At 37.0% G+C, this 24,800-nt stretch overlaps 1 protein-coding gene across 3 annotated transcripts in view; it reads right to left on the bottom strand.

Annotated features, from left to right (window-relative positions):
- Positions 1-12,511: 12,511 nt before the first annotated feature.
- Positions 12,512-24,800, bottom strand: part of BTBD8 (BTB domain containing 8) — a 118,418-nt gene continuing 106,129 nt past the window's right edge. For 2 of the 3 annotated variants that reach the window (XM_086717536.1, XM_086717537.1), the window contains exon 18: positions 23,286-24,149. In XM_086717536.1, the coding sequence (XP_086573662.1) occupies positions 23,683-24,149 (467 nt within the window). In that variant the 3' untranslated portion in view covers positions 23,286-23,682. Of the gene's footprint in view, positions 13,005-23,285; positions 24,150-24,800 lie in introns of those variants that run through there. The other variant, XM_086717538.1, reaches the window with a different exon arrangement.

Below are 24,800 nucleotides of genomic sequence, written 5' to 3'. Positions count from 1 at the left end.
ACACTTTTCATGTTGTTAAATATAAATACCTTGCTTGTTCCTTATATGCCTCACCTCACCCATCAGGATATCTTGTGGCCTGTACCGTCAAAATATATCCATATCCTCACCACCTCCCTAGTCTGAACCACCATCACCAATCACCTGGATTATTGCTATCACCTCCTAACAGATCTTCCTATTTATGCCTTGCCCCTTACAGTCCTTTTTCTACATAGCAGCCAGGGTAATCTTATTAAAATAGAAGTCAGAATTAAAGCTTAAGTCCTTCTGATGACTGACAATGGCCTAAGTCAGCCAGTTACCCTATTACCTATCTAAACCCCTTCTACTACTATTTTTCTAACTTACTTTTTCTGTCCCAGATACATTCTGTTTCAGACCTTCCTGTCCTCATATCTAGGCATGCTTCTGCTTCAGGGCTTTTGAACCAGATATATTCATAGTTCACTCTCTGTTTCCCCTCCTTCAAATCTTACTTAGCTCAACTGTCGTCTTCCCAATAAAGCCCACCTTGACTTCCTCATTTAAAATTAGAATCACTCCTGATCTCTCTTAACCTGCTGGGTTTGTTTGTTTGTTTTGCATGTCATTTGCTACCTTCTAACATATTACATATTATGTTTTTTTGTTTGTTTGTTTATAGCCTTTCTTCTCTCACTAGAATGTAAACTCCACAAGAGCATGGACTTTTGTCTGTTTTGTTTGCTGATGAATCCCTAGCACCTAGAACAATGTCTGGTACCTAATAAGCACTAATAAATCTAATTAAATGTTGAAGTATCATTCACCCTGACATATAAAGCACCTTCTAGTTTGTGTCTCAGTGATAACATATCAGACTTCATTGAATGTTAGTAGCCATGATATGAACAGTACCAAAGGGTCTTCTATTTTTATTAAGATTCTTAGCCTTATTACTGTTAGGCTTGAACTAATTTATTTCAAGCTTTGGTCTTCTGGTTCAGGCTAATTTGTCTGAGAGGTGTTTACTTGAAATAAATGTTCAGCAGCTAACCCTGCTAACAAGTTTTCATTTGGAAGTCTTATGTATTACTGTGATTCATTTATTAACAGAATAAATAAGCCTGTTTGAGTTGTGCTTTTAAAGGTCATCTACCCAATTCAGGTCCAAATATATTGAAACTGACTACACAGATATATTTGGCAGTTCTATAACAGCTCAACTCTATGATTCACTACTCCCTAGAATTCCTACACAGAAATATGTTCAATTTACATTCATGTTTAGTTTCAGAACATCCCTAATTCAGCAGCTGTGAGAAAGTTATAATGAAAAATTAATTCTGTAAATTATTTATTCCTGAATGGAAAATGTAAGCTTGAACTTGAAAGCATAGAATCAATAAAAATATATATATATTTCATAAACCTTGCAATGCCATATTTCCACATTAGTTGTAGAATGACAAGCTGTTATGAGACAGTGCAAAGAATAGCTTAATGTTTTTTGTGAGATGTCTCAGTTTCATAAGCAGCAGCAAACCTTCTAATCTACTTAGTGGCTTGAATGCTTTGATAGATCTATGATAGTCAAATGTACTTCAATATTTTTCCCTTTTAGTCAGTTGCAAATATTGAACAAGCATTTTCTTTTGAGGCTCTACTGGATGTTCTTTTTGTTATCTGCTTCATTCCTGACATTCTGACCTTGATGTTCTAAACTGTCAAAAGGAAACACACACATACACAAAGACTAAGGGAACGTAGAGGAAATCTGATGAAAGAAAAGTGGCTGTTTTCAAATCTAGCCTTTCCCCAATTGTCGTTGATACAGGAACTGATACAGTACTATATTCTCAAAACTCACCATGTATATAAATTCCTATTTTTAAATGATTGGATGTAAACAGTTTATTGCCTGAAGCCTGCTTTGGATTCTGTGTCTCCCTCTCTCTGTTCTTCCCCTGCTCACACTCTGTCTCTCTCTCTCTCTCTCAAAAATAAATAAACATTACAAAAATTTTTTTAAATAAAAATAGCTGGTTGTTTGGCTTTAAAAGCTTTTTAAAAATAGGTTTGGGCATGTATGTATATGGTTTAGATAAAGCAAAATATATTCAGTTCTTTATTCAGACATTAAGAAAGAATTTTTGCACTCCTACCACACTGGTTCTATTCATCCTCTGATTTAAATCTCTCCTGAGCTCTCAACTGTCAGTGATAATCCCTTGTGTTGTAGCTACTGTTGGTTTAATGTGATTATTGAGTGTAGCTGTAATTTAATGGTTAATTCCTCAAAGTTTAGACACTTCAACAGGTTCTTGTTTTTAGGCAAGGGAAATTGCCTTCAATTCTCAGTCGTAATATAAAAGCAACCTAGAGGAAAATTCAACACAACAGCAACAACTATGTCTGAGAACATAAAAATTCCTGAATTTAAGGCATTTTGAACTGGATAAAGAAATTCCTACCCTTCAAAGCATAATCAAGTTTTATCATATAAAAAGGGATTTAAAAAATACATAATATCTATCTCTGTCCCTGCATCAGATCAAGTGTATGTGCCAATTATAAATTTTGTGGTTACCACTTTTACCAGGTATGCACTGCTTTTTGAGGCAGCCAGAGCTCTTTTTTTTTAATTGAGGTATAGTTGACAATGCAATATTATATTAATTTCAGGTTTACAACATAGTGATTTGACAATTATATACATTATGAAATGCTCACCACAATAAGTATAATTATCATCTGTCACCATACAAAGCTATTATGATATTACTGACTGTATTTCCTATTGCTGTACTTCCCATCCCTGTGACTTACTTATTTTATAACTAGGCGTCTGTACGTCTTACTCTTCTTCACCTATTTCACCCATCCCCACAACCCTCTCTCCTCTGGTAATCACCAGTTTGAGTTTGTTCCCTGTATTTATGAGTTTCTGAGTCTGGCTTTTTGTTTGTTCATTTGTTTTTTAGATTCCACATATAAGTGAAATCTTATGCTATTTATTTCTGTCTGACTTATTTCATCTAGCATAAAATATTCTAGGTCCATCCATGTTATTGTGAATGGCAAGATTTCACTCTTTTTATGAGTAATATTCATATATATATATGTGTGTGTGTATATATATATATATATATATATATATATATATATAGGATGGACATTTGTCTCTCTTGATGGACAATTAGGGTGCTACCATATCTTGGCTATTATAAATAATACTGCAATAAACTTAGGGGTGCATGTATCTTTTTGAATTAGTGTTTTCATTTTCTTCTGGTAAATACCCACCATTAGAATTACTGAATCATGTGATTGTTATTTCAATCTTTTTGAGGAACCCCCATACTTCTTCCCATTGTGTCTGTACCAATTTACATTCCCACCAACAGGGGATAAGGGTTTCCTTTTCTCCACATCCTTGCCAACATTTTCTATTTCTTGTCTTTTTGATACTAGCCATTCTGACTGGTGTGAGGGAATAACTCATTGTGGTTTTGGTTTTCATTTCCCTGATGGCAAGTGCTACTGAACAACATTTCATGTGTCTGTTAGCCGCCTGTACATCTTTTGTGGAAAAATGACTATTCAGCTCTTCTGCTCATTTTTTAATTAGTTTTTTTTTTTTTTTTTGGTGTTAAGTTGTATAGGTTCTTTATATATTTTGGATGTTTTTTTAACATTTATTTATTTTTGAGAGACAGAGCACGAGTGGGAAAGGGGCAGAGAGAGGCGGGGACACAGAATCCAAAGTAGGCTCCAGGCTCTGAGCAGTCAGCACAGAGCCTGACGCGGGGCTCTAACTCACAGACTGCAAGATCATGACCTGAGCTGAAGTCAGACGCTTAACCAACTGAGCCACCCAGGTGACCCAATGTATATTTTGGACATTAACCCCTTGTCAGATATATCATTTGCGAATACCTTCTCCCATTCAGTAGGTTGCCTTTTTGTTTTGTTGGTAGTTTCTTTCACTGCACCAAATTTTTTTAGTTTAATGTAATCCCAATTGTTTATTTTTGCTTTTTTTCCCTTTGCCTTAGGAAACAGCCAGAGTTATATTAATTACCTCTTTATTTCTTCTTCCCTTTACCTCTACTATCTCTCTCACACTACATCCATAGAGAGCTAGAAGGAAACAGTTGAGCAGGAAGGAGGGAGCAGGCTGCATGTTGAGAAGTGTATTGTCCCAATATATAGCATTGTAGGGAGGAGCAGAGAGACGACCCAAGAGCAGTGCAAACTGAGAATTTTGTAGTTTTTTATGTACTCTGTCATTTCAAAATCTTCTAACAGAAAATTAGACAATAGTATAAGAACAGCCAGTACAGGGAAAGTTCAATAGGTCAATGATTAGTAGACATAGAAATTGAAATAAGATCTGACACATATACAAGTGGAAAGGGAACAGGACCAAAAGAAACATACAATTCTATCTGTTGATAAACACTTAAGTCTGAGGACTCTTACAGAAAAGTGAGTAAAAGAAGAGAAAAATCAACACGGAACCTATGAAAAAATATTTCAGAACAAGGGAAAGGAAATAGCACCATAAAGACTGAAAGGAAAAGCATAAAAATGATCTACTGCATTATCCAAAAGAAAGCTTCCAGAGACTATTTGCATCCTTAATAGAGTACAAAAAGCCATGTGTGTTCTAAAAACTTGCATCCATAAAGTGTGAGAAGAAAGATATAAACAGGATGAAATGGAAACTCAAGAGAATGTTATGAATAAAATAAAGGACAGGGAATTATACAAAAATAACGCAACCACAGAATTAAAATCCCCAGTGGCAATGAAGAAAGACTTGACTCTGCAAGAATATTGAATAAATAATGAGGGTTACTTGAGACACTCCTGGTGAACAGATAAAGATAAGAGGTAGGTGGAACAGATAAAAGTAGGGAAACAGAAAAGACAATTGGTATTCATGAAGAAGAGACTAAAACAAGTGGAAGAAAATCAAATATATGATGGGAAGGACACTTTCCTGATGAGAATAGAAAGCCCATAGATGCAGACAGAAAGAAATAGCCATGTTTTTGGCAAAAATAAATGACAAAGACCTACATCTAGACAAGCCTGAGAATGTTTTTAAATTACAAGGCTCCAGAAAAAAATCTACAAAGATCTGTGAAGGAAATAAAAGATGTTTCCTAGAAAGCACAAGAAAACCATGTTCACTTCAGACTTCTGTGCTGCCACACTAAATTATAGGAGATAATTATTCCAAGCTATTTTCAACTAACTGAGAGGTAAGGACAGGCAATGAGCACTCAGATGGGTTAAATGAAGACATACATATAAAGACTTATTAATATAGTCACAAAAGCTAAACACAGATGTAATGCATTAATTTATGCGCCTCTTCAGATCCTTTTGGCCCTTTGTTTCCCTGGTTTCAGTATTTGCTCAGCTTCCCAGCCCAAGCAGCCCATTCAAAGGCTCTTGCCATTCCTACAATAATAACTCCTGATTCCTCCAACTGGATTTTGTCTTCTGACACCACCAACTGGATCAGCTTTCCCAGGCAGGAAGGCTAATTTTGGCATGGGCTCCATCATATATGCTACAGTGGGAGCTGTATTGGCCCAATGAGATCCATGGAGAGGGGCCCTGGCTTCTCCAGTAGCTGCCAATAGGTGCCCAGGTCACAGTCTGTAAGTATGTAGGAATTAACTCCTATGGTGCAATCAAGAGAAAATAGGGAAGAGCAAGCACATAAATTTTCACCCTTCCTCCCCCTTATTGTTCTAAGATTCAGAAGCACCATTAGCCTCTCCAAAGGTGTACTGTGTGACCAAGCAAGCAACTATTTCTCATGAAGCTGAGCATAGCTTGCCTCCTTGTATTTGCTTCCCTCCTTCCCTTTTTACTTTACTTTCTTCCTCACTGTTGCTTCCCTAGGATTGAACCCTCTGATAAAACATGAGTTCCACAAGCTTTGCCTTAGGTTCTATTTTCTGGAGAACTGGGCTAAAACAAAAGTCAAAATTACTCTTAAAAGGGAAGACACATCATGTAAAAATTCTGAATGATAATCTGGATCCAAACACTCAAAACATCTAAACAATATCAGAGAGAGGAGTAAACAAAGGACATAAGGTAAGAGGAAAGTGGTGGAGAGAGAGGTGTGCTAATTTCTCATTTCCAATAGGGGAAACTCAAAAGATGTCATTACACATTGGATTCTTGTGGACTGGAGAAATATAAGGTAAAAAATGTTTTAGGGAAAATAGTGTTAACTGCATGGGGGAGTTAGAATACTAATTTTCTAAACATTAGAGAAAAGCAAATGAAATCTGATTTGTAGAAAAAAAGACACAAAAGAAGGAAGGTTAAAACATAAAAATCTAAAACAAAATGAGAAAATTAACAAATTTAATCTTATAAATGATGTTGAAGATATTTAAAGAAAAAAAAGACATTTAAAGAAAAATAAAAAGTATACACCATGAAATAAAAAAGAGAATGGTAGAGGTCATAAAACAATTTTGGAAGCTGGAAGCAAAAGGAGTGACAATTAACCTAATAAATCCAAGAAAGGTAAAGCCTAGCTCAGCATTTGGGAGAGTCAGAAAGCAACTCAGAACTCCCAGAGGTTTAGAAATTTGTTTCAGAGTTTCTGGTGTATCAGAGGTGTGACTTAGAGGCAGAATTATTGAAAGCCTGTTTTTTTTTTTTTTTTTTAACGTTTATTTACTTTTGAGACAGAGAGAGACAGAGAGAGACAGAGCATGAACGGGGGAGGGTCAGAGAGAGAGAGGGAGACACAGAATCTGAAACAGGCTCCAGGCTCTGAGCTGTCAGCACAGAGCCTGACGCAGGGCTCGAACTCACGGACCGTGAGATCATGACCTGAGCCGAAGTCGGATGCCCAACCGACCAAGCCACCCAGGTGCCCCTTGAAAGCCTGTTTCAGAAGCATTCAGGATCCAAGATGCCCTACTCATAGCCAGGTGACTCCTCCTCCCTGACTTCAGCGAATCAGAGGTTCTTTCTCTGGAGAGGGTGGTCTGATAGTCTTTGACGGGGGGACTACAGGTGCAACTGAAAGCGGATTTTGCTAAAAACGGGAGGATAAGAGAATACATACACACAGAAAGTGATACCCTCTTCCATAATGTACCATAATTGCTCTTAGAATGTTGGTATCAAGGTCATTTCTTCCAGGCAGGAGATAGGAAGATTTTTATTATATGAGGAATCTAAATAGATTAGATGAAAAGACCTCAAGATGCTGACAGCGGTGTTTCACAAAAAATGGACCCAATCAGATTATTCTGCCAAGAAGACTACCATCAACAAGCCCAACTCACTTGCATATAATTTCCAAAAAATATTTGAGTCCCTAAAATATGAGAAAAAAGCCAAAGAATGCCTCTAATTTCAGTCTCTAAAAATAGAGACTAAAACAAATAGAAAAAAGCAAATTGGGAGAAACTCACTGTGTAGAGAGTATGAAACTGTAAAAAAATAATTTATACCCTCAGATGAGGAAAATACTGCATCCAAGGAACAAGAAGAAAATACTATTAAGAAAAATTTCAATGAACAAAATAAAAAATAAAATAGCAATAATGAAAATTCAAAGCTGAATGGAAGGACTGGGAGACAAAGTTAAGGAAATTCCTCAAGAACTAAAGGACAAAGAGATTAATTTGAGGGAAAAGGTATTAGTGTTCCCAGATCTAATAACAGGAGTTTCAAAAAGACAGAACAGAGAAAACAGAGGAGGACAAAATCATTGGATCAATAATCTAAGAAAATTTTCTACCATGGAAGGACATGAGTTTCCAAACTGAAAGGGCCTCCCACATGTGTAGGACAATGGATGAAAATATACCCATGTCAGGTACATGGTCATACTATTTTATAATATCAAGGACAAAGAGAAAGTCCTAAAATTCTTCAGACTACTTACAAAAACAAAAACAAACAAAAAAACAAGAATCAGAATAGCATCAGACTTAACAACAACACTGGAAATAACATATTCAAAAATTGGAAATAAAATTATTCCCATTCAAGAATGTTATATTCAATTAAGCTATCTTCTAAGTGCATGGGTAGAATAAAGGTGTTTTCTGGCTTTCAAGTTCTTAAAAATTGTGCCTCTCATGGATCCCTTTGGAGGAAGTACTCCACCAAAACTAGAACATAAAACAAAGAGGAAGATGTGGGACATAGTTAATGGGGAGTTTAATGAGGAAAGAAGTGAAGGAATCCTCATGTTGAACATGAAGGGAGATCCAGGGAAACAGCTTTACAGAACTCCTAGAGAATAAACTATCCAGACTGGATGAGGATAAGTTGAAATGAATGAGTCCTTTTTTAGTTCTGTGCTTTTAAACTCATTTGACTTGGTGTGCAAAAACTTCTAATAATATTAAAGACTCATCTATGTTTTACCTATTTATCTTTTTTTAATTTAAATCCAGTGTAGTTAATATATACTGTTATATTGCTTTTAGGTGTACAATATAGTGATTCAACAATTCTATACATTACTCAGTGCTCATCATGATAAGTGTACTCTAAATACCCTTCACCTATTTCACTCATTCTCCCCCTACCCACCTCTCCTCTGGTAGACATCAATTTGTTCTCTTTAGTTAAGGGCCTGCTTTTTGGTTGGTTTGTCTCTTTTTTTTTTGTACATTTATTTTGTTTCTTAAATTCCACATTTGAGTGAAATCATATGGTGTTTTTCTCTGACTGATTTATTTCATTTAGCATTATACCCTTTACTAGATCCATCCATGTTGCTGCAAATGGCAAGATTTCTTTTTTTATGGCTCAGTAATATTCCACTGTGTGTGTGTATAGTCACACACACACACACACACACACACCATATCTTTTTCCATTCATCTATTGATCAATACTTGGACTGCTTCCATAACTTGGCTCTTGTAAATAATGCTGTAACAAACATAGGGGTCCATATATCTTTTCAAATTAGTGTTTTTGTTTTCTCTGGGTAAATACCCAGTAGTGAAATCACTGGATCATGTGATATTTCTAAGTTTTTGAGGAACTTCTGTAATGTTTTCCATAGTGGCTGCACCAGTTTGCATTCCCACCTACAGTGCATGAGGATTCCTTTTTCCCCACATCCTTGCCAACACGTGTTGCTGATGTTTTTTATTTTATTTTATCCATTCTGACAGGTATGGCGTGGTATCTCATTGTGGTTTTGATTTGCATTTCCTTGATGATGAGTGCTGTTGAGCATCTTTTCATGTGTCTGTTGGTCATCTGTATGTCTTTGTAGAAATGTCTGTTCATGTCTTCTGCCTACTTTTAATTTGAATTGTTTTGGTTTTTTTTGGCATTGAGTTTTGTAAGTCTTTATATATTTTGTATACATATCAGACATGTCATTTTCAAATATCTTCTCCTATTAAATAGGTTGTCTTAGTTTTGTTGATTATTTCCTTTGCTGTGCAGAAGGTTTTTATTTTGATGTAGTTCCAATAGTTTATTTTTGCCTTTGTTTTCCTTGTATGTAACTGTTTTCATTTCTCTTGCTACTTTTAAAATTCTCTCTTTATAACCACTTTTAACCATTTTAATTACTACATATTGGTGTGGGCCTTCTCGGTTGATTTTGTTCAGGGTTCTTTGTGCCTCCTGGATCTGGATTTCTGGTTCCTCCCTCATATTTAGGAAGTTTTCAGCCATTATTACTTCAAATAAATTTTCCACCCCTTTTTCTCTCTTTTCTTCTTCTGGGATCCCTATAATGAGAATGTTAGTATGCTTGTTGGTGTTACTGAGTTCCCTAAGTCTCATTTCATTTATTATTATTATTATTATTATTATTATTATTATTATTATTATTATTTTCTCCTCTCTCCTTTTCAGCCTGATTGCTTTCATTACTCTGTCCTCCAGTTTACTGATCTGTTCTTGTGCTTCCTCTAGTCTATTTATTCCATCTAGTTTATTATTTCCTTTATTGAGTACTTCATCTCTGATTGGTTTGTTTTATGTTTTCTCTCTTTGTTAATGGTCTCACTGAAGTCTCCATCAGATATATTACTCATCTGTGTTTCATTTAGGTCTCTTGCTGTGATTTTGTCCTGTTCTTTCATTTGAGACATGTTCCTCTGTCTTCTCATTTTGTCTAATTCTCTGTGTCTGCTTATATGTGTTAGGAAAGCCAACTATGTCTCCTGTTCTTGAAGATACTGGGTTTATGAAGAAGAGGTCCTGTAGTGCTCTGCAGTGCAGTATCTCCTGTTCACCAGAATCTGCTGCTTCAGAGGTCTTCTATGTGTGTTGCACGTGCCCTGCTGTTATTGCCATGCTGCTTGTGCCTTCAGTCCAGTCATCTGCCTTGGTTCTCTGTGCCTGTTGTGGGCAGGGTTTGGTTCCTGTGTTGTCATTGGGCCAGTCTGGGGCCATCTTGGGCTTGAGTTGAGTCAGACTAGGTATTTGCCTAGATGCAGTAGCATGGAACTTCAGGGTGATTTCCCTGTGTTGTCCCCTGTGAAACTTTTTTAGGTGGGCAGGGCCTGCAGTCAGACCTGCAGGACAGGAGTCACTTTGGAGTGGTACTGGCCCCTGTTGGGACTGCTTATACACTGCCAGACCCGTGACACCACTTTGGATGGTCTCTTGCCAAAGACATATTGAAGGGGGCAGGTCTGTAGGAGCACATGAACGCAGGGTGCACTGTGCCAGCAAGGTCCACAAGGGACCTGCCTCTGCTTGGGACTACTTCTCTGAGGCTGGCCAGGTTGGAGGGAGTAGACCTGCAGAAGTGCAAAGGGGTGCTGTTAGCAAGCTAGGTGGAGAGTGATGGCTCCGTGCTGGTTCCTGAAGGTGTTTTTGTATTTAGGCTGTGGGGCAGGGGAGGGAAATGGCACCTACTAGCTCTTTTGTTCTTGGGGAAAGTTCCCAAAGATCCCTGCCCCTCCACCACATGCTCAGTGATTAGTAAATGAATCTTCCTGTATACCTCAAGTGTTTTGTTTTTAAAAATTTTTTTTTCAACGTTTTTTATTTATTTTTGGGACAGAGAGAAACAGAGCATGAACGGGGGAGGGGCAGAGAGAGAGGGAGACACAGCATCGGAAACAGGCTCCAGGCTCCGAGCCATCAGCCCAGAGCCTGACGCGGGGCTCGAACTCACGGACCGCGAGATCGTGATCTGGCTGAAGTCGGACGCTTAACCGACTGCGCCACCCAGGCGCCCATTGTTTTTTAAATTATATTTATTTTGAGAGAGAGATGCAGGAGGGGCAGAGAGGGAGAGGGAGAGGGAAAGGGAGAGAGAGAGAGAGAGAGAGAGAGAGAGAGAGAGAGAGAATCACAAGCAGGCTCTGCACTGTCAGCACAGAGCCCAGTGCATGGCTCAAACCCACAAACTGTGAGATCATGACCTGAGCTGAAACCACAAGTTGGACACTTAACCGACTGACACCCAGGAGCCCCTACATCAGGTTTAACTACTGCTTCTATGCTGTATCTCCATGTGGCTCTTTGCTGTGTTATCTCTTTAAAGGTGGGGACTCCACCCTCCTAGCTCTCCCAGAGCCCAGCCTGCTGATTTTTCAAGTTCCAGGTGTTAAGCCCCACTGATTCTTAGGCCCTCTGTTTTTCAAAGCCAAATGTTATGGGAATTTGTCTTCTCCATGTGGGTTCTCCATGACTGGGGTGCCTGGTGTGGATATCTGGTCTTCTCCCTTCTCCACACCTGCTATGTCCCTCCCTCCCACTTATAGTCCCACCGGACTGTTCAGCTCCTGATCGAGTCTCTGCCCTTCCTACCCTCTTTGATGTGGCCTCTTCTTTACATTTGGCTGTGGAGAGTTGGTTCTGCCAGTCTTTGGGTCATTTTCTGGGTAATTACACTGACATGGGTGTTATCTAGTTGTATCCATGGGACAAAGTGAGCTTAGGATCCTCCTACTCTGACATCTCCCCTGAAGTCCCTATCATCTGTCTTTTTTTTTTTAAGTTTATTTATTTTAAGAAAAGGGGGGGGGGTGCGTAGTGTGCAGTGGTGGGACCATGGGAGATGGAGAGAGAGAATCCCGATCAAGCTCTGTGCTGAGATCATGACCTGAGCTGAAATCAAGAGTCAGACACTTAACTGACTGAACCACCCAGGTGTTCCCCTATCATCTTTTTTTTTTTTTTTTAATGTTGATTTGAGAGACAGGGAGAGAGAGAGAGAGCATAAGCAGGGGAGGGGCAGAGAGAGAACGAGAGAGGGGGAGACAGAATTCGAAGCAGGCTCCAAGCTGTCAGTGCAGAACCTGATACAGGGCTCAAAACCATGACTGTGAGATCACAAACTGAGCCAAAGTCAGACACCTAACTCACTGAGCCACCCAGGTGCCCCCTTATCATCTTTTAGACACAAAATGAGATTCATCTTATGTGTCAATTATGTGTCAGTTACACATATTGTGTACCTTATGTGTCAATTACAATAGCTACAATCATGATCAAAATTGTTAGGAAAAATAATTCCCACCATTTTAAGTTTTATTAAAAAATTTTAGTATACCAGTAATTAATATATTTTAATTTCAATTTTATTTTTCTTAAGTAAACACTGCATCCAATGTGGGGCTCAAACTCATGACCCCAAGATCAAGAGTTGCATTCTCTATGTACTGAGCCAGACAGGCAGGCACCCCAATACATTCCTAATGTAAAAAGCAGAAAAAATAGTATAACAAGAACACATTCCCAAATCCAGAGCTAACTACTACCAATATATTGGTATAGTTATCTTTAGTTATATATTCATATGTATGATAAATAGGATTAGGTCTGGCTGCATAGAAGAGAACATTCAGTTAATAGTAGTTGAAAATGCTAAGTCTAATATACAAAATCCTCTTCCCTCATGTAATAGCAGTCCAGGGTTGGTCTGTAGGTAGTCCAGGGTTGATAACAGTGGTTTCATGAGGTATTTTGGGACGCAGATTCCTGGTAGCTTTCCATTCTGCTATCACCAGGGTGTGGCACTCACCCTTATGGCACATTTATGCTCCAGGCAGCTTGACAGGGAAGAAGAGAAGGAAAACCCAACCTCTTTAGATAAACTTTTAGAAAGTGCTACTCAACACTGTTATTTCTATTTCATTGGTCAGAACCTGGTCACAAGGTTATAATTAGCTGCAAGTAAGGTAGGGAAATGTAGTATTTATTCCGAGTAGCCAAGTTCCCAGCTATAAATTCAGGGTTCTACAAGGAAAGAAAAGGAGAATAGATACTAGGGTAGGATATTAGTAGTTGCACCAGTCAGGTTGTCCAGAGACACAGAACCAATTGGAGATACATAGTAAGAGATTTATTTTAAGGAATCAACCCACAGGATTGTGGGGGCTGCCAAGTCTGAAATTTGTAGATCAGGTTGGGAACTCAGACATGAGTTGATGCTTCAGTCTTGAGGCAGAATTTCTTCTTCTCCAGAAAACTTCAGTTTGTGCTTGTCAGGTCTTCAACTGATTGGATGCAGCCCAGTCACATTATCAAGGATAATCTCTTATACTTGGTCAAGTGATTATAGAGGATAAATACATTTACAAAATACCTCACAGCAGCATCTAGGTTAGTGTTTGATTAAATTACTCAGTACTAGAGCCTAGCTGAACTGACACAAGAGACTATCATAGCAGTCTTTATCATAGATTATACTATATATACATATATATACACACACATTAATATCTCCTTCATTTTACTGTGAGCATTTTGCAAATCAGATGTTCTTATAAAATATTTATTAGTGGTTTAATATCCCTATATACTGAAATAAAATAACTTATTTATTCCTTTATGTCAAGACTTTAAAAATATACACATACGAGTACGTGTATGTTTTCAACTATTTCTGATTATTCATTAAGTTTCTAAAAGTGAAATTACCAAGTCAATGATTATAAAGATTTTTATGGCTCATATTCCTATTGCCAAAGTGCTTTCCAGAAAGTCTGCACCAATTTACACTTACACCAACAATACATGAATGTAATGCCGATGTCACTGTAGATATCATAGGTTTCATAATTTTGTTTATCAATTAGGCAGATGAACATGTTTTGTTTTGTACCTCTTTACTACTATATAAAACATTTTATCATTCACTGTATTTTTATTGATCCTTTCTATTTTCTTTAATTAATTTTGTTTGTACCTTTTGCCTAGTTTTCTGCTAGGCATTCTTCTGATTGATATATAAGGTATTTATATATTAAGAATATAAATCTTGGTCAAATTTCCTGCAAATATGACTCTAAATTTTATTTATTTATTTTTTAATGTGTATTTATTTTTGAGAGAGCGAGCAGGAGAGGGTCAGAGAGAGGGGGAGACACAGAATCTGAAGCAGGCCCCAGGCTCTGAGCTGTAAGCACAGAGCCTGACATGGGACTCAAACTCACAAACTGTGAGATCATGACCTGAGCTGAAGTTGGACGCTTAACTGACTGAACCACTCAGGCGCCCCTAGTTCTAAATTTTAAATAGCAAATTATCAATCTTAAATTTTTCCAGAATTTCGTATTTTTGAGGTTCATGTGCTTTCTTATTTCAAGATTATATTAAGGGTGCCTCAGTGGCTCAGTCAGTTAAGCATCTGACTCTTGATTTAGGTTCAGGTCATGATCCCAGGGTCGTGGGATTGAGCCCCATGTCAGGTTCCAAGATGAGTGGAGCCTGCTTAAGATTCTCTCTCCCTCTGTTCCTCTCCCCTGCTTACATGCTCTCTCTTAAAAAAAAAAAAAAAAAAAAGTTGTTATTTAAAAAAGAAAAGATTATATGAAAACCCTATGTATGTTTTCTTATAGTACTCTTGGTTTCATTGTTTCAAATTATTGGTACCTATGGAGACAATGATATTATTTTTCTATATTTAATCTATTAATATGGATGTACTATACGAATAGGTTTCCCAACATTAAATCATCTTGCATTACTTAAATAAATTTCCACATATTCTATATTTCTGAACCTTTTAGGAATTTTGCATTCATTATTATAAGTGATATTATTCCATAATTTTCTGATTTATGCTATCTTTAGTCAGCTTTTGGTGATCACACTATGGTGGCTTCTTTAATTGCATCTGAGGGCTTTTCTTTTTTCTCCATATTCCAAAATGAAGGATTCTGAATGTTTCCTCAGTTTCTTCCAAGGCATATATTTTCTCTTTTTAAGCCTATTTTGGTAATTTAGATTTCTCTAGAAGTTGTCCATTTCATCCAGGTTTTCAACTCTTTTGTATGTAGTTGTACAAAACAGTGCTTTATCATTTTATGTCATTTCATCTCTAATATTGTGTATTTATGCTTTTCTCTCCATTAAGCTAGTGTGTGTTTTTAAAGAATCAGCTCTTAGACTTGTCAGTTTCAACTCTTTCTCTGATTTCTTTTTAAGTTTATTTTGAGAGAAGAGAGAGAGCGTGCAGGTGTGAGCTGGGGAGGGGCAGAGAGAGAGAGGGAGAGAGAAATCCCAAGAGGCTCAGCTCTGTTGGCATGGAGCCTGATGCTGGGCTCAATCTCACAAACCGTGAGATCATGCCTGCGCCAAAATCAAGAGTCAGGCACTTAACCGACTGAACTACCCAGGCACCCCTCTCTGATTTCTAATTAAGTTCCACTATTGTTTGTATTAATTCCTTTTTTTTGGATTCTATTTGAAATTGTTTTTCTAACTTCTTAAACTTGAGTATTGTTCTTTATAATTCACTCTAAATCAGAAACTATAAGAAAGTACTTTATTTACCTTCTTGACTTTAAAGTAGATTATGCATGTTTTGAGAGTTGCATGGATCTAAGTAAAAGGATAATTTTGTAAGGATGTTAGGGATCTTATTTCCTAAACACGTAATAGTTTAAATGTAGATATAAATTCAGGGTGTGTGGGTGGCTCAGTCGGTTGAGCATCTGATTTCAACTCAGGTCATGATCTCACACTTCGTGGGTTTGAGCCCCTTGTCGGCTCTGTGCTGACAGCTCGGAGCCTGCTTAAGATTCTGTGTCTCCCTCTCTGCCTCTTCCCGCTTGTGTTCTCTCTCAAAAATAAATAAATAAACATTAAAAAAATGTAGGTATATTTCTATTTCAATTTTTTATATAATTCTCTTGCCAGGCTAAAATTGAGCTTAAATGGGAAGAAAAGGGATAAACTTCAGTACATTTTATATGAAAACTCTTTTAGGGAAAAATATGTCATTGTGTGAAGGTATTTTTCTTAGTATTTTGCTGATTTGGAAATTACTTAATTGGTTGGGATATATAAATATATATATAAATATATATATATATATATATATATATATATATATATATATATATAAATGTAGAATCAGAATTGAATTGAAATTCTCAGAATTAAAATTCTTATGCTAATGTTGGCTAAATTTGGAAGTGGTTAAGGAACCACTCTATGAAAAATGGATCATGGACACTAAAAGTAACTCATGCCTTATTAACATGATAGAAATGTATACTTCTCATATCTAACTAAGCCAGATTCAAAGTACTCTTGGTATAAGAATTTACAATAAATTCTTGGTGGCTCAGTCGGGTAAGCGTCCAACTTCAGCTCAGGTCATGATCTCGCAGTTCGTGGGTTTGAGCCCTGCCATCGGGCTCTGTGCTGACAGCCCGGAGCCTGCTTTGGATTCTCTGTCTCCCCTCTCTCTGTGCCCATCCCCTGCTCTCTCTCTCTCTCTAAAAAATAAACATTAAAAAAAAAAAAAAAAGAATTTACAATATGAAAATAATATAAATATCACTGGAGAAGAGTGTATAAGTAATTCTAAATTGAAAATAGCTCCTGCAATAGATCATTAAACTAAGCCAAACCAAGTTCCCACTTCCACCTGCCCAAATCCCCCCCAAACTAGCAGAAGATGGGGTAGGAGTAGAAAGGTCATAGTTTGTTGGGTTTCTGAATTTTCAAAGACATTATATTGTGTCTCAGTTGTATCTCAAATGCAACATGTCAAAATTGAACATTTTGTGTGTATGTGTGTGTGTTTATTTGAGACAGAGACAGAACCTGAACGGGGGAGAGGCAGAGAGGGAGACAGAATCTAAAGCCGGCTCCAGGCTCTGAGCTGTCAGCACAGAGCCTGACGTGGGGCTTGAACTCACGAACAATGAGATTAAGACCTGAGCCAAAGTCAGATGCTTAACTGACTGGGCCACCCAGGCACCCCTGACATTATCTTTTTTCTAATCAGGAACCATCAGCCTTCCATTATTTTACTTGTTAGAATTATGGAATATGGGGAGGGAATCAGTTTTATCCCTTTTCCCTTTACTCTCACTTGGCAACCACATTTTGTTCATTCTGCCTCCAGTTATCTCTCAAATCCATCCTCTCATTTCTATCCTTGCTATTACTTCCTAAGCTTGGGCCTCATTTTTTTTCTTTAATTGTTCCAATGACCCCCTTACAGGTCTTCCTTTCTCCAGTCTCTTCTTGTCCCAAAATATTTTCACACTATACAGCTAAAGTAATCTTAATAAAGGTCCTATAATGTATTTGCCTTTTAAACAAAATTTAAATATTTTTGCCTAACTGGCTTGCTTATAGTCCTTAGCATGGCTTACAGGGTTCTTCGTGTTTTGGCTTGCCTGTACTTTTCCAGCTTTATTTTCCACTGCTGTACCACATGAATTCAGTGCTTCAGTTATATTAAATACCCGAGGTTCTTTGAAGTGCCCTGTGTCAGCACTCTTTGTGCTTGATCCCACTGCCTCCTGCCTCTTCCTTGATGGTCCTAATTCATTATTCCCAGCTTCTTAGTTTCAAAGTGCTTAAGTTACTTCTATCTTAAAAACAAACTACCACTGTCTTCATTTTAGTCAGCTTCCTTGAAAGAATAAGTTTTACTTCTTTACCTTCTGCTCACATTTCTGTCCTTCCTACTACTCTAAAAAACACCAACGGACAAAAGCTACCAGTAAAATCATAATGTCCAAATATAATGAACTAGTCTAGGTGTGCACCTTGACATTGCAAACAGCAACACTGTTAACTACTATTACTTACCCCAAAACAAACAAACAAACCTACTTATTTTTCTGTGCTTTGTAGAACACATGGAAAATATATGAGTTAAAAGGTAAAAATAATCAGTATCACTTAACCATAACCACCATTAACATTTTTATTTATTTCCTTCCAGTCCCTTTTTCCATATACCTATAAGTATGGAAAACTGGGATATTATAAATATATATCCTGGGTTTTTTCTTTTGAGCATCTTCCCTTGGCATTAAACAGATGTTTTGCAAACAATTGTAATCATTGCATAATGTGTTATAGATGTACCATAATTTATTTAGCCTTCCACTACTGTTAACATTTAGTTAGTTTTCAATTTTCACTATTGTATCTAGGTCTCAGATTCTTATTCTTTAAAAAAATTTTTTTTTATGTTTATTTAGTTTTTGAGAGAGAGTACAAGTGGTGGAGGGGCAGAGAGAGGAGACACAGAATCAGAAGCAGGCTCCAGGCTCTGAGCTGTCAGCACAGAGCCCAATGCGGGGCTTGAACTCACAGACCAGGAGATCATGACCTGAGCCGAAGTTGGACGCTCAACCAACTGAGCCACCCAGGTGCCCCTCAGGTTCTTATTCTTAATGGGAGAGCCCTAAAAGGGAAAGGACTAGGTTCAGATAGGAAGTTATAAACATTCATGATATAGATCGCCTAATTACTTACAGGAAAGGTAATTTATAGTCCTGTAGCAACATACGATTATCCCAAATTTATCATTCTCTTGCTAACACTGAATTTTTTAAAAAATCCTTTCAGTTTGATCAGTAAAAATAGAATGATTTGCCTTGATTTGCCCTTCTCTGGTTAGTAGTGAGATTATACATTCACCACTCTCCCCTCCTCACCTTAGCCTCCTAATTCTTTTACTTCAGAATATTCCTTTTCAGTCTCCTTCTCAGGCTTTTCTTTTTTCTATTCCACAGTGTTTTGTCCTCAGCCCTTTGAATGTCCCACAGGCAGATCAAACTCAGTATGTCCAAAATTAAACTCATCCTAAGATTACTTCAGTTTTTGGCTAATGACATCATCAACTAACTACCCAGGCACCCCAGTCAGAGACCTGAGTCTTTTAAGATGACTCCCTCCTCTCATCCCCATGTCAGTCACTAAGTTTTTCCAACCCACATCTTAAATCTCTCAAATATGTCCACACCTCTCTATCTCCACAGCCATTGCTCTCGTTCAAGCCTTGGTTACTGTAATACTCATCACTGGTCTTCCTGCCTTGTCACCTGCTCCCTTCCATTCTACATACTGCATCCAGAGTGATCTTTCTAAAGTGCAAATCTGATTGTGTTACTCCCTGGACTCTACATCCCCATCCAACTTTATCCCGTGTCCTTACCATCTGTTCCCTTCCCTCCAGCCATATGGAACAACCAGAATTTCCCATTGCCTCTCAACTCTTTCTGCCAAGAGTATGCCTCTTCTTTTGCCTTGTGAACTCCCACTAATCCTAAAATAGTACAGGAGCCTATCCAATTATCTTCCCATTATTTCCCTTTCCTTTATGCACTGACTACACTTTATACAGAACCTTATTATGACATTTAACATTACAATTTCATAATTTTTGTTCAATCTCTCCCTCACTAAACTGAGATGCTCTAGGACAGATACTATGCTATTCATCTTTTTATCCTCAGCACTAGCATAGTTCTCGGAATATCATAGGCCCTCAAATATGTGTGGAATAAATGCTATTTTTGATAGCAATTATAAAATTCCTTTCCATCTTCTCCCACCATCTTAATTATTTATCAAGTTCTATAGCCACAATCTGTAATGTCTTTGTTACCAAATCCTCCTCCGTCCCCCAATTCTAAGGTTGACAAAACTATTTTAATTGCAACCTGGGATTTGGGCACTTCTCCAAACCAGGCCGTCTTCACTAGTGCTGACAGTTATCTTCCTGAAACACACCTGGCTTTGTTGCCTAACTCCTTAAAAAACAACGTTGATAACTACCCATTGTGATTGTAGGTGGTTATTTCCTCAAAACATGGAAAGCTTTTCTATTTAGAGTCAAAAATAAATAAAACAGGGTGCCTGGGTGGCTCAGTGGTTAAGTGTCTGACTCTTGATTTCAGTTCAGGTCATGATTTCACTCTTCATGCGTTAGAGCCCCACATCTGGATCCAAGCTGACAGTCCTGAGCCTGGTTGGGATTCTCTCTTTCTCTGTCTCTCTCTCTCTCAAATAAACTTGAAGGAAAAAAAAAAAGAAATCGTTGTTATAAAAATAAGTAAATAAAGGAATGCACCATGGAAGGAGACATAATGTCTATTAAATCCAGGGTTTGGACTAATCAAACACAATAGCATAGTTTTTTAATAACTTTAAGAATCTAACTCCAGCTCAGCCTTTCCTGCCACTCTTCCTCCCCATTCTCAACACACATCATGGTCACCATTCCTTAATGCACTGTTGTGTCCAGAATGCCCTATCACCAAGCAAATTCTTACTCATCCTTGAAAGCCAGCATCTGGTTACTTGATTGCTCCAAGAGATGGTATAAAGGGGCTTTAAATTGTTTACATAATCTTTACCAGTCCTCCAAAGCAAGCCAAATCAAAATAAAAATAAGATTTTCTTTTTTTTGGCATGGACAATTGGGACTTTTTGCAATTTCCAACTATGTACAAAGGCATCCTTTAAGAACATACCTATTTTTATCAATATATAACATACAATCTCAGTACAAGCGAAGTACTTTCTATACAAGTGCAGCTTCAAGCTAAGTCCCCTGGCCTACACTTCCAACTAGATTGCAGTCACTAAGCCCTTTATAGAAATTCTGAAGGAGTCACGGAATATTAGTTGCTCTAAGAAGCTTTCTCTAATCTCTTCCTCACAAGCTGTTGTGTTCATGGCTTCTCCCTCTAGGCTCACACAACTCTGACCATATACAACTGTTATCTTACCAAACAATAGTATAGTGTATTATTTCTCTTTTAGTTTCTTCCATTAGGGTAGTTAATCCAGAGTAAGGACTCTATATCAGTTTCTTCATGTGAAAAATAAAGATGATAAGACAAATCTCATAGAACTGCTGTGAGAATTAAATGTGTTAGTGCATATTTAAAACACTTAGCACGATATCTAACATATAATAGGAGCTAAATAAATGTTAGCATCATTTTTTGCTTTGTGTTTGTTAAATCATGAAGTACTAGCCCGAAGAGTCCCACAGTAAACAGACTGGTAGAGATATCATACACAAAAGAGCATGATAAGAAAACACACATGTCCTGAAATTACCTAAGAGGTCATTACTTAAGCAAAATGCCTTCCCTATTACCTATCTGCATATGTGACATGAAATTGAATGGCTTTTTAATGTCTAGTAGTTTAAGAACAAAGTTTAAAGACCTTATAACTGAGAAAGAAGTTTCATTTATAAATTGTTGAACTTCCAAGGCATTTATTAAAAATAACACATAAAAGTAATTTCTCATTTGGAGAAAAGGAAAATAACAATGTTTTGGGAATCTGCATGGTTTCTGACTCTATCATACATTACTTCTTTATATTACAAACTACGTATAGATATACATCCTCTCAGGTTTTATGATAAAAATCAAATGACTATGTTGTGTGGCAGAAATAACATCAAATTAAAATTAAGGAATATTAGATTGTAGCCACAAATTAGCTGTGGGACCTTGGGCAATCTTTTAATTCCTCTGGACTTCAGAGTCCTTTTTTGAATCTGAAGGGATTAGACTAATCTCTAAATTCTCATCCAGCTTGAAAATACAACGTTCTTATAATACTACTATATTTTAACCTTTCTCTTACATGGTTTTTCTCCTCACTAGAAACTGAACTCTCTTTTTTTTGGGTGGGGAGCAGGAATCGAACCCTATTTATCTTTGTACCTCAGTGCATAGAACCAATGCCTATTTCTTGACTGTTGGAATGAATGAGTGCCTCCTGCAGAACTTGTAGTTTAAAAAGGCATAGCAAATTTATGGTATAACAGGTTAGTGGCTGTTAACATAATCATGTTATTATATAAGAATAACAAATGACTGTGCATTCATATGATTGTTGATATTCAATACATTCACTCTCTGTTTAATAATTTGTTGAAAACCATTATTTAGAAAAGGAATTAGAAACAAAAACTAAGTTTTTCCTACTTTTGACATATTATAGAGAAATTATGAGTTAGTTACATAGCTTTGAGAGAAGTTAACTCTACTAAATTTCATCATCCTAAAGGCAGTGTCTACTAATATCAAGTAGGTATCCAAGTGTTCATTCTCCAGTACCATTTTGTAGAAGATATTTTTATCTTTGTCTTGCTACCAGAATTACAGACTGAAAGACAATCTAATCAAGGAAGAATCTAGAATATATAGACATGTGGAGAAAACATACATGCGTGTATGTGCCCATATACACACACATGCAGTTTAACTCAGTACTCAATTGCCTCGTGTACCTGTTTTTTTTTTAAGTTTATTTATTTATTAAAAAAATTTTTTTTTAACGTTTATTTATTTTTGAGACAGAGAGAGACAGAGCATGAACGGGGGAGGGTCAGAGAGAGGGAGACACAGAATCTGAAACAGGCTCCAGGCTCTGAGCTGTCAGCACAGAGCCCGACACGGGGCTCGAACTCACGGACCGCGAGATCATGACCTGAGCCGAAGTCGGCCGCTTAACCAACTGAGCCACCCAGGCGCCCTTAAGTTTATTTATTTTGAGAGAGAAGAGAGAGACAGAGTGGGGGAGGGGCAGAGAGGGAGAGACAGAATCCCAAGCAGGCTCTTCACTCATGCACAGATCCCAACAAAGGCCTCACAAACTGTGAGATCATGACCTGAGCTGAAATCAAGAGTCGGACACTAAACCGACTGAGCCAAGCAGGCGTCCCCCTCATGTACCCATTTTAAAATTAATATTTAGTGCACGTTTATTGCTGGGACAGTCCCAAAATATCTCTAAGTGGAATGGAAAATGAAGAGCGATTAACTATAAAGAAAGTCTATCTAGGTAAAACAAATGGACAGTTTTCCCACATCTTTTGAACGAGGGCAGATATCTCTTTTTGGATATACCTCAAAAAGAGTTACAAGGGATTCCATTTCTCGGTTTTAGTAACAATGTGATTGAAATTTGAGGTACATGTACTTCACAATTTCCTGGATCTGCACTGTTGGGAAAATGAAGGGTTTTTCTAATATTCACCCGTCAGGGTCAATCACACAAACCTGAGTTTGAATGTTACTCACTGATTAACTCTACATAAATTGAACACAAGCACAATAGGTTTTTTATTGTTAAATTACTGTTACCATATGCAGAGCAAAAAGTAAATGGACTGATCTACTTGTGCATTCACATTTTAAATTCTTGAATTATAAACAAGTGAACAAATGATCAGTTAGGAAAGGACAACTGAAGGGCTCGTTGTAAGTCCACTAATTTCTCTAATAATTAATAAAACATGCTCAAAAATTTTAGAAAACCATCTTTTTTCTACATGTGATATCATATTAATAAACAAACTATGTTACCTTAATAAATTAGAAAGACTCCTTCATTATTAAGGACAGTCTATCTCTGGCTAATGCAATTATTATTAGGATATAAGCATCAAAAATAAAGGGGGGGCATTGTTAAAAATTTTCCAAAGTGTTAATACTCTTAATGCTGAGTTTCCAGTTCTAGAATTGTCCATTCCCCTTGGGGTGAACAATCTTCAGAGGAAAAACTAGCCATGGTGATACTTGCTGAGGAATCAAGTGGAGAGGTTAGTTCACTCCATCTGTTCAAAGTGTCAACATGTGCTTTACCCTGAGGTTTTGAGCTGTCTCGTGCTAAAAGTAATGTCTGATTGATTAGATACTGTGCTAAATTTAAGTCTTCAGGAACAGAATTCGTAATATTTAAGTTTGAATCCTGTTCAGACAGCAGTTGCTTTAAGAGTGTCCAATCTTGTTCTGCAAAGTGCTGATCATCTTCAAAATCCATGTCTGTAACATGTGTTTCTGATTCCATTTTCTGCTCAAATGCTTCTACTACATCCATCTCATATATTGGAGAGAGGGTTTTTGAAGGCCGATGGTCATACATGTAGGTTTGTGCCAGTGTGTCACAATCATCTATGTATCCTGAAATAATTCATAATACTATACAATGTAAAAATTGCACATGTTGGTACCCCTCAGATTTTGTAGAACAATATTAAAACAATATAATAGTTATAGTCCAAAAAAACATAGAATGGGAAAAATAACATTTATACAAAATTGACAGGATTACTGAGGCATTTCTTTTTCTAAATTAAAAAAAAATAAAACAATTGAAGGATGTTTAGCAGCAAAATCAACATAGGCAACTAACAATAATTCTCCATACTTTAATTTGAAACTTGTGATACAAAAAAAACAACAAAAATTACTTAAACATAAACATAGAATGTGCACATGTGTCTAATTCACTACAATAGAAACGTAAAGAGAAAAAAAGACATGGTCATTTGATGGTGACTTTTAAGGTAAGTCAGTTCCAAAAGGGGAATAAATACATTTTATCTAAAGCCTTATTTGTATATTGCACATGCAAAGGAGGATGCAAGCAAGGACAAACAAAAAAGTACAACTTTAAAGAGTTCCCTCCCTATTGTTATGATTTTGCTGAACAAGGGCTATTGATCAGTATTTTTCTTAGTTCTGATATATAATAGCTACTCTGTCAGCCACTATTGCATATTTTAAATGTGAGTCATTAGTTCAAATTACTATAATAAGGAAGACAAACAC

This window comes from Puma concolor, chromosome C1 (assembly GCF_028749965.1).
Source record: "Puma concolor isolate L17-30 chromosome C1, mPumCon1.1.hap2, whole genome shotgun sequence".
Lineage (NCBI taxonomy): Eukaryota > Metazoa > Chordata > Mammalia > Carnivora > Felidae > Puma > Puma concolor.
This window is presented reverse-complemented; position numbering and strand designations above follow the sequence as displayed.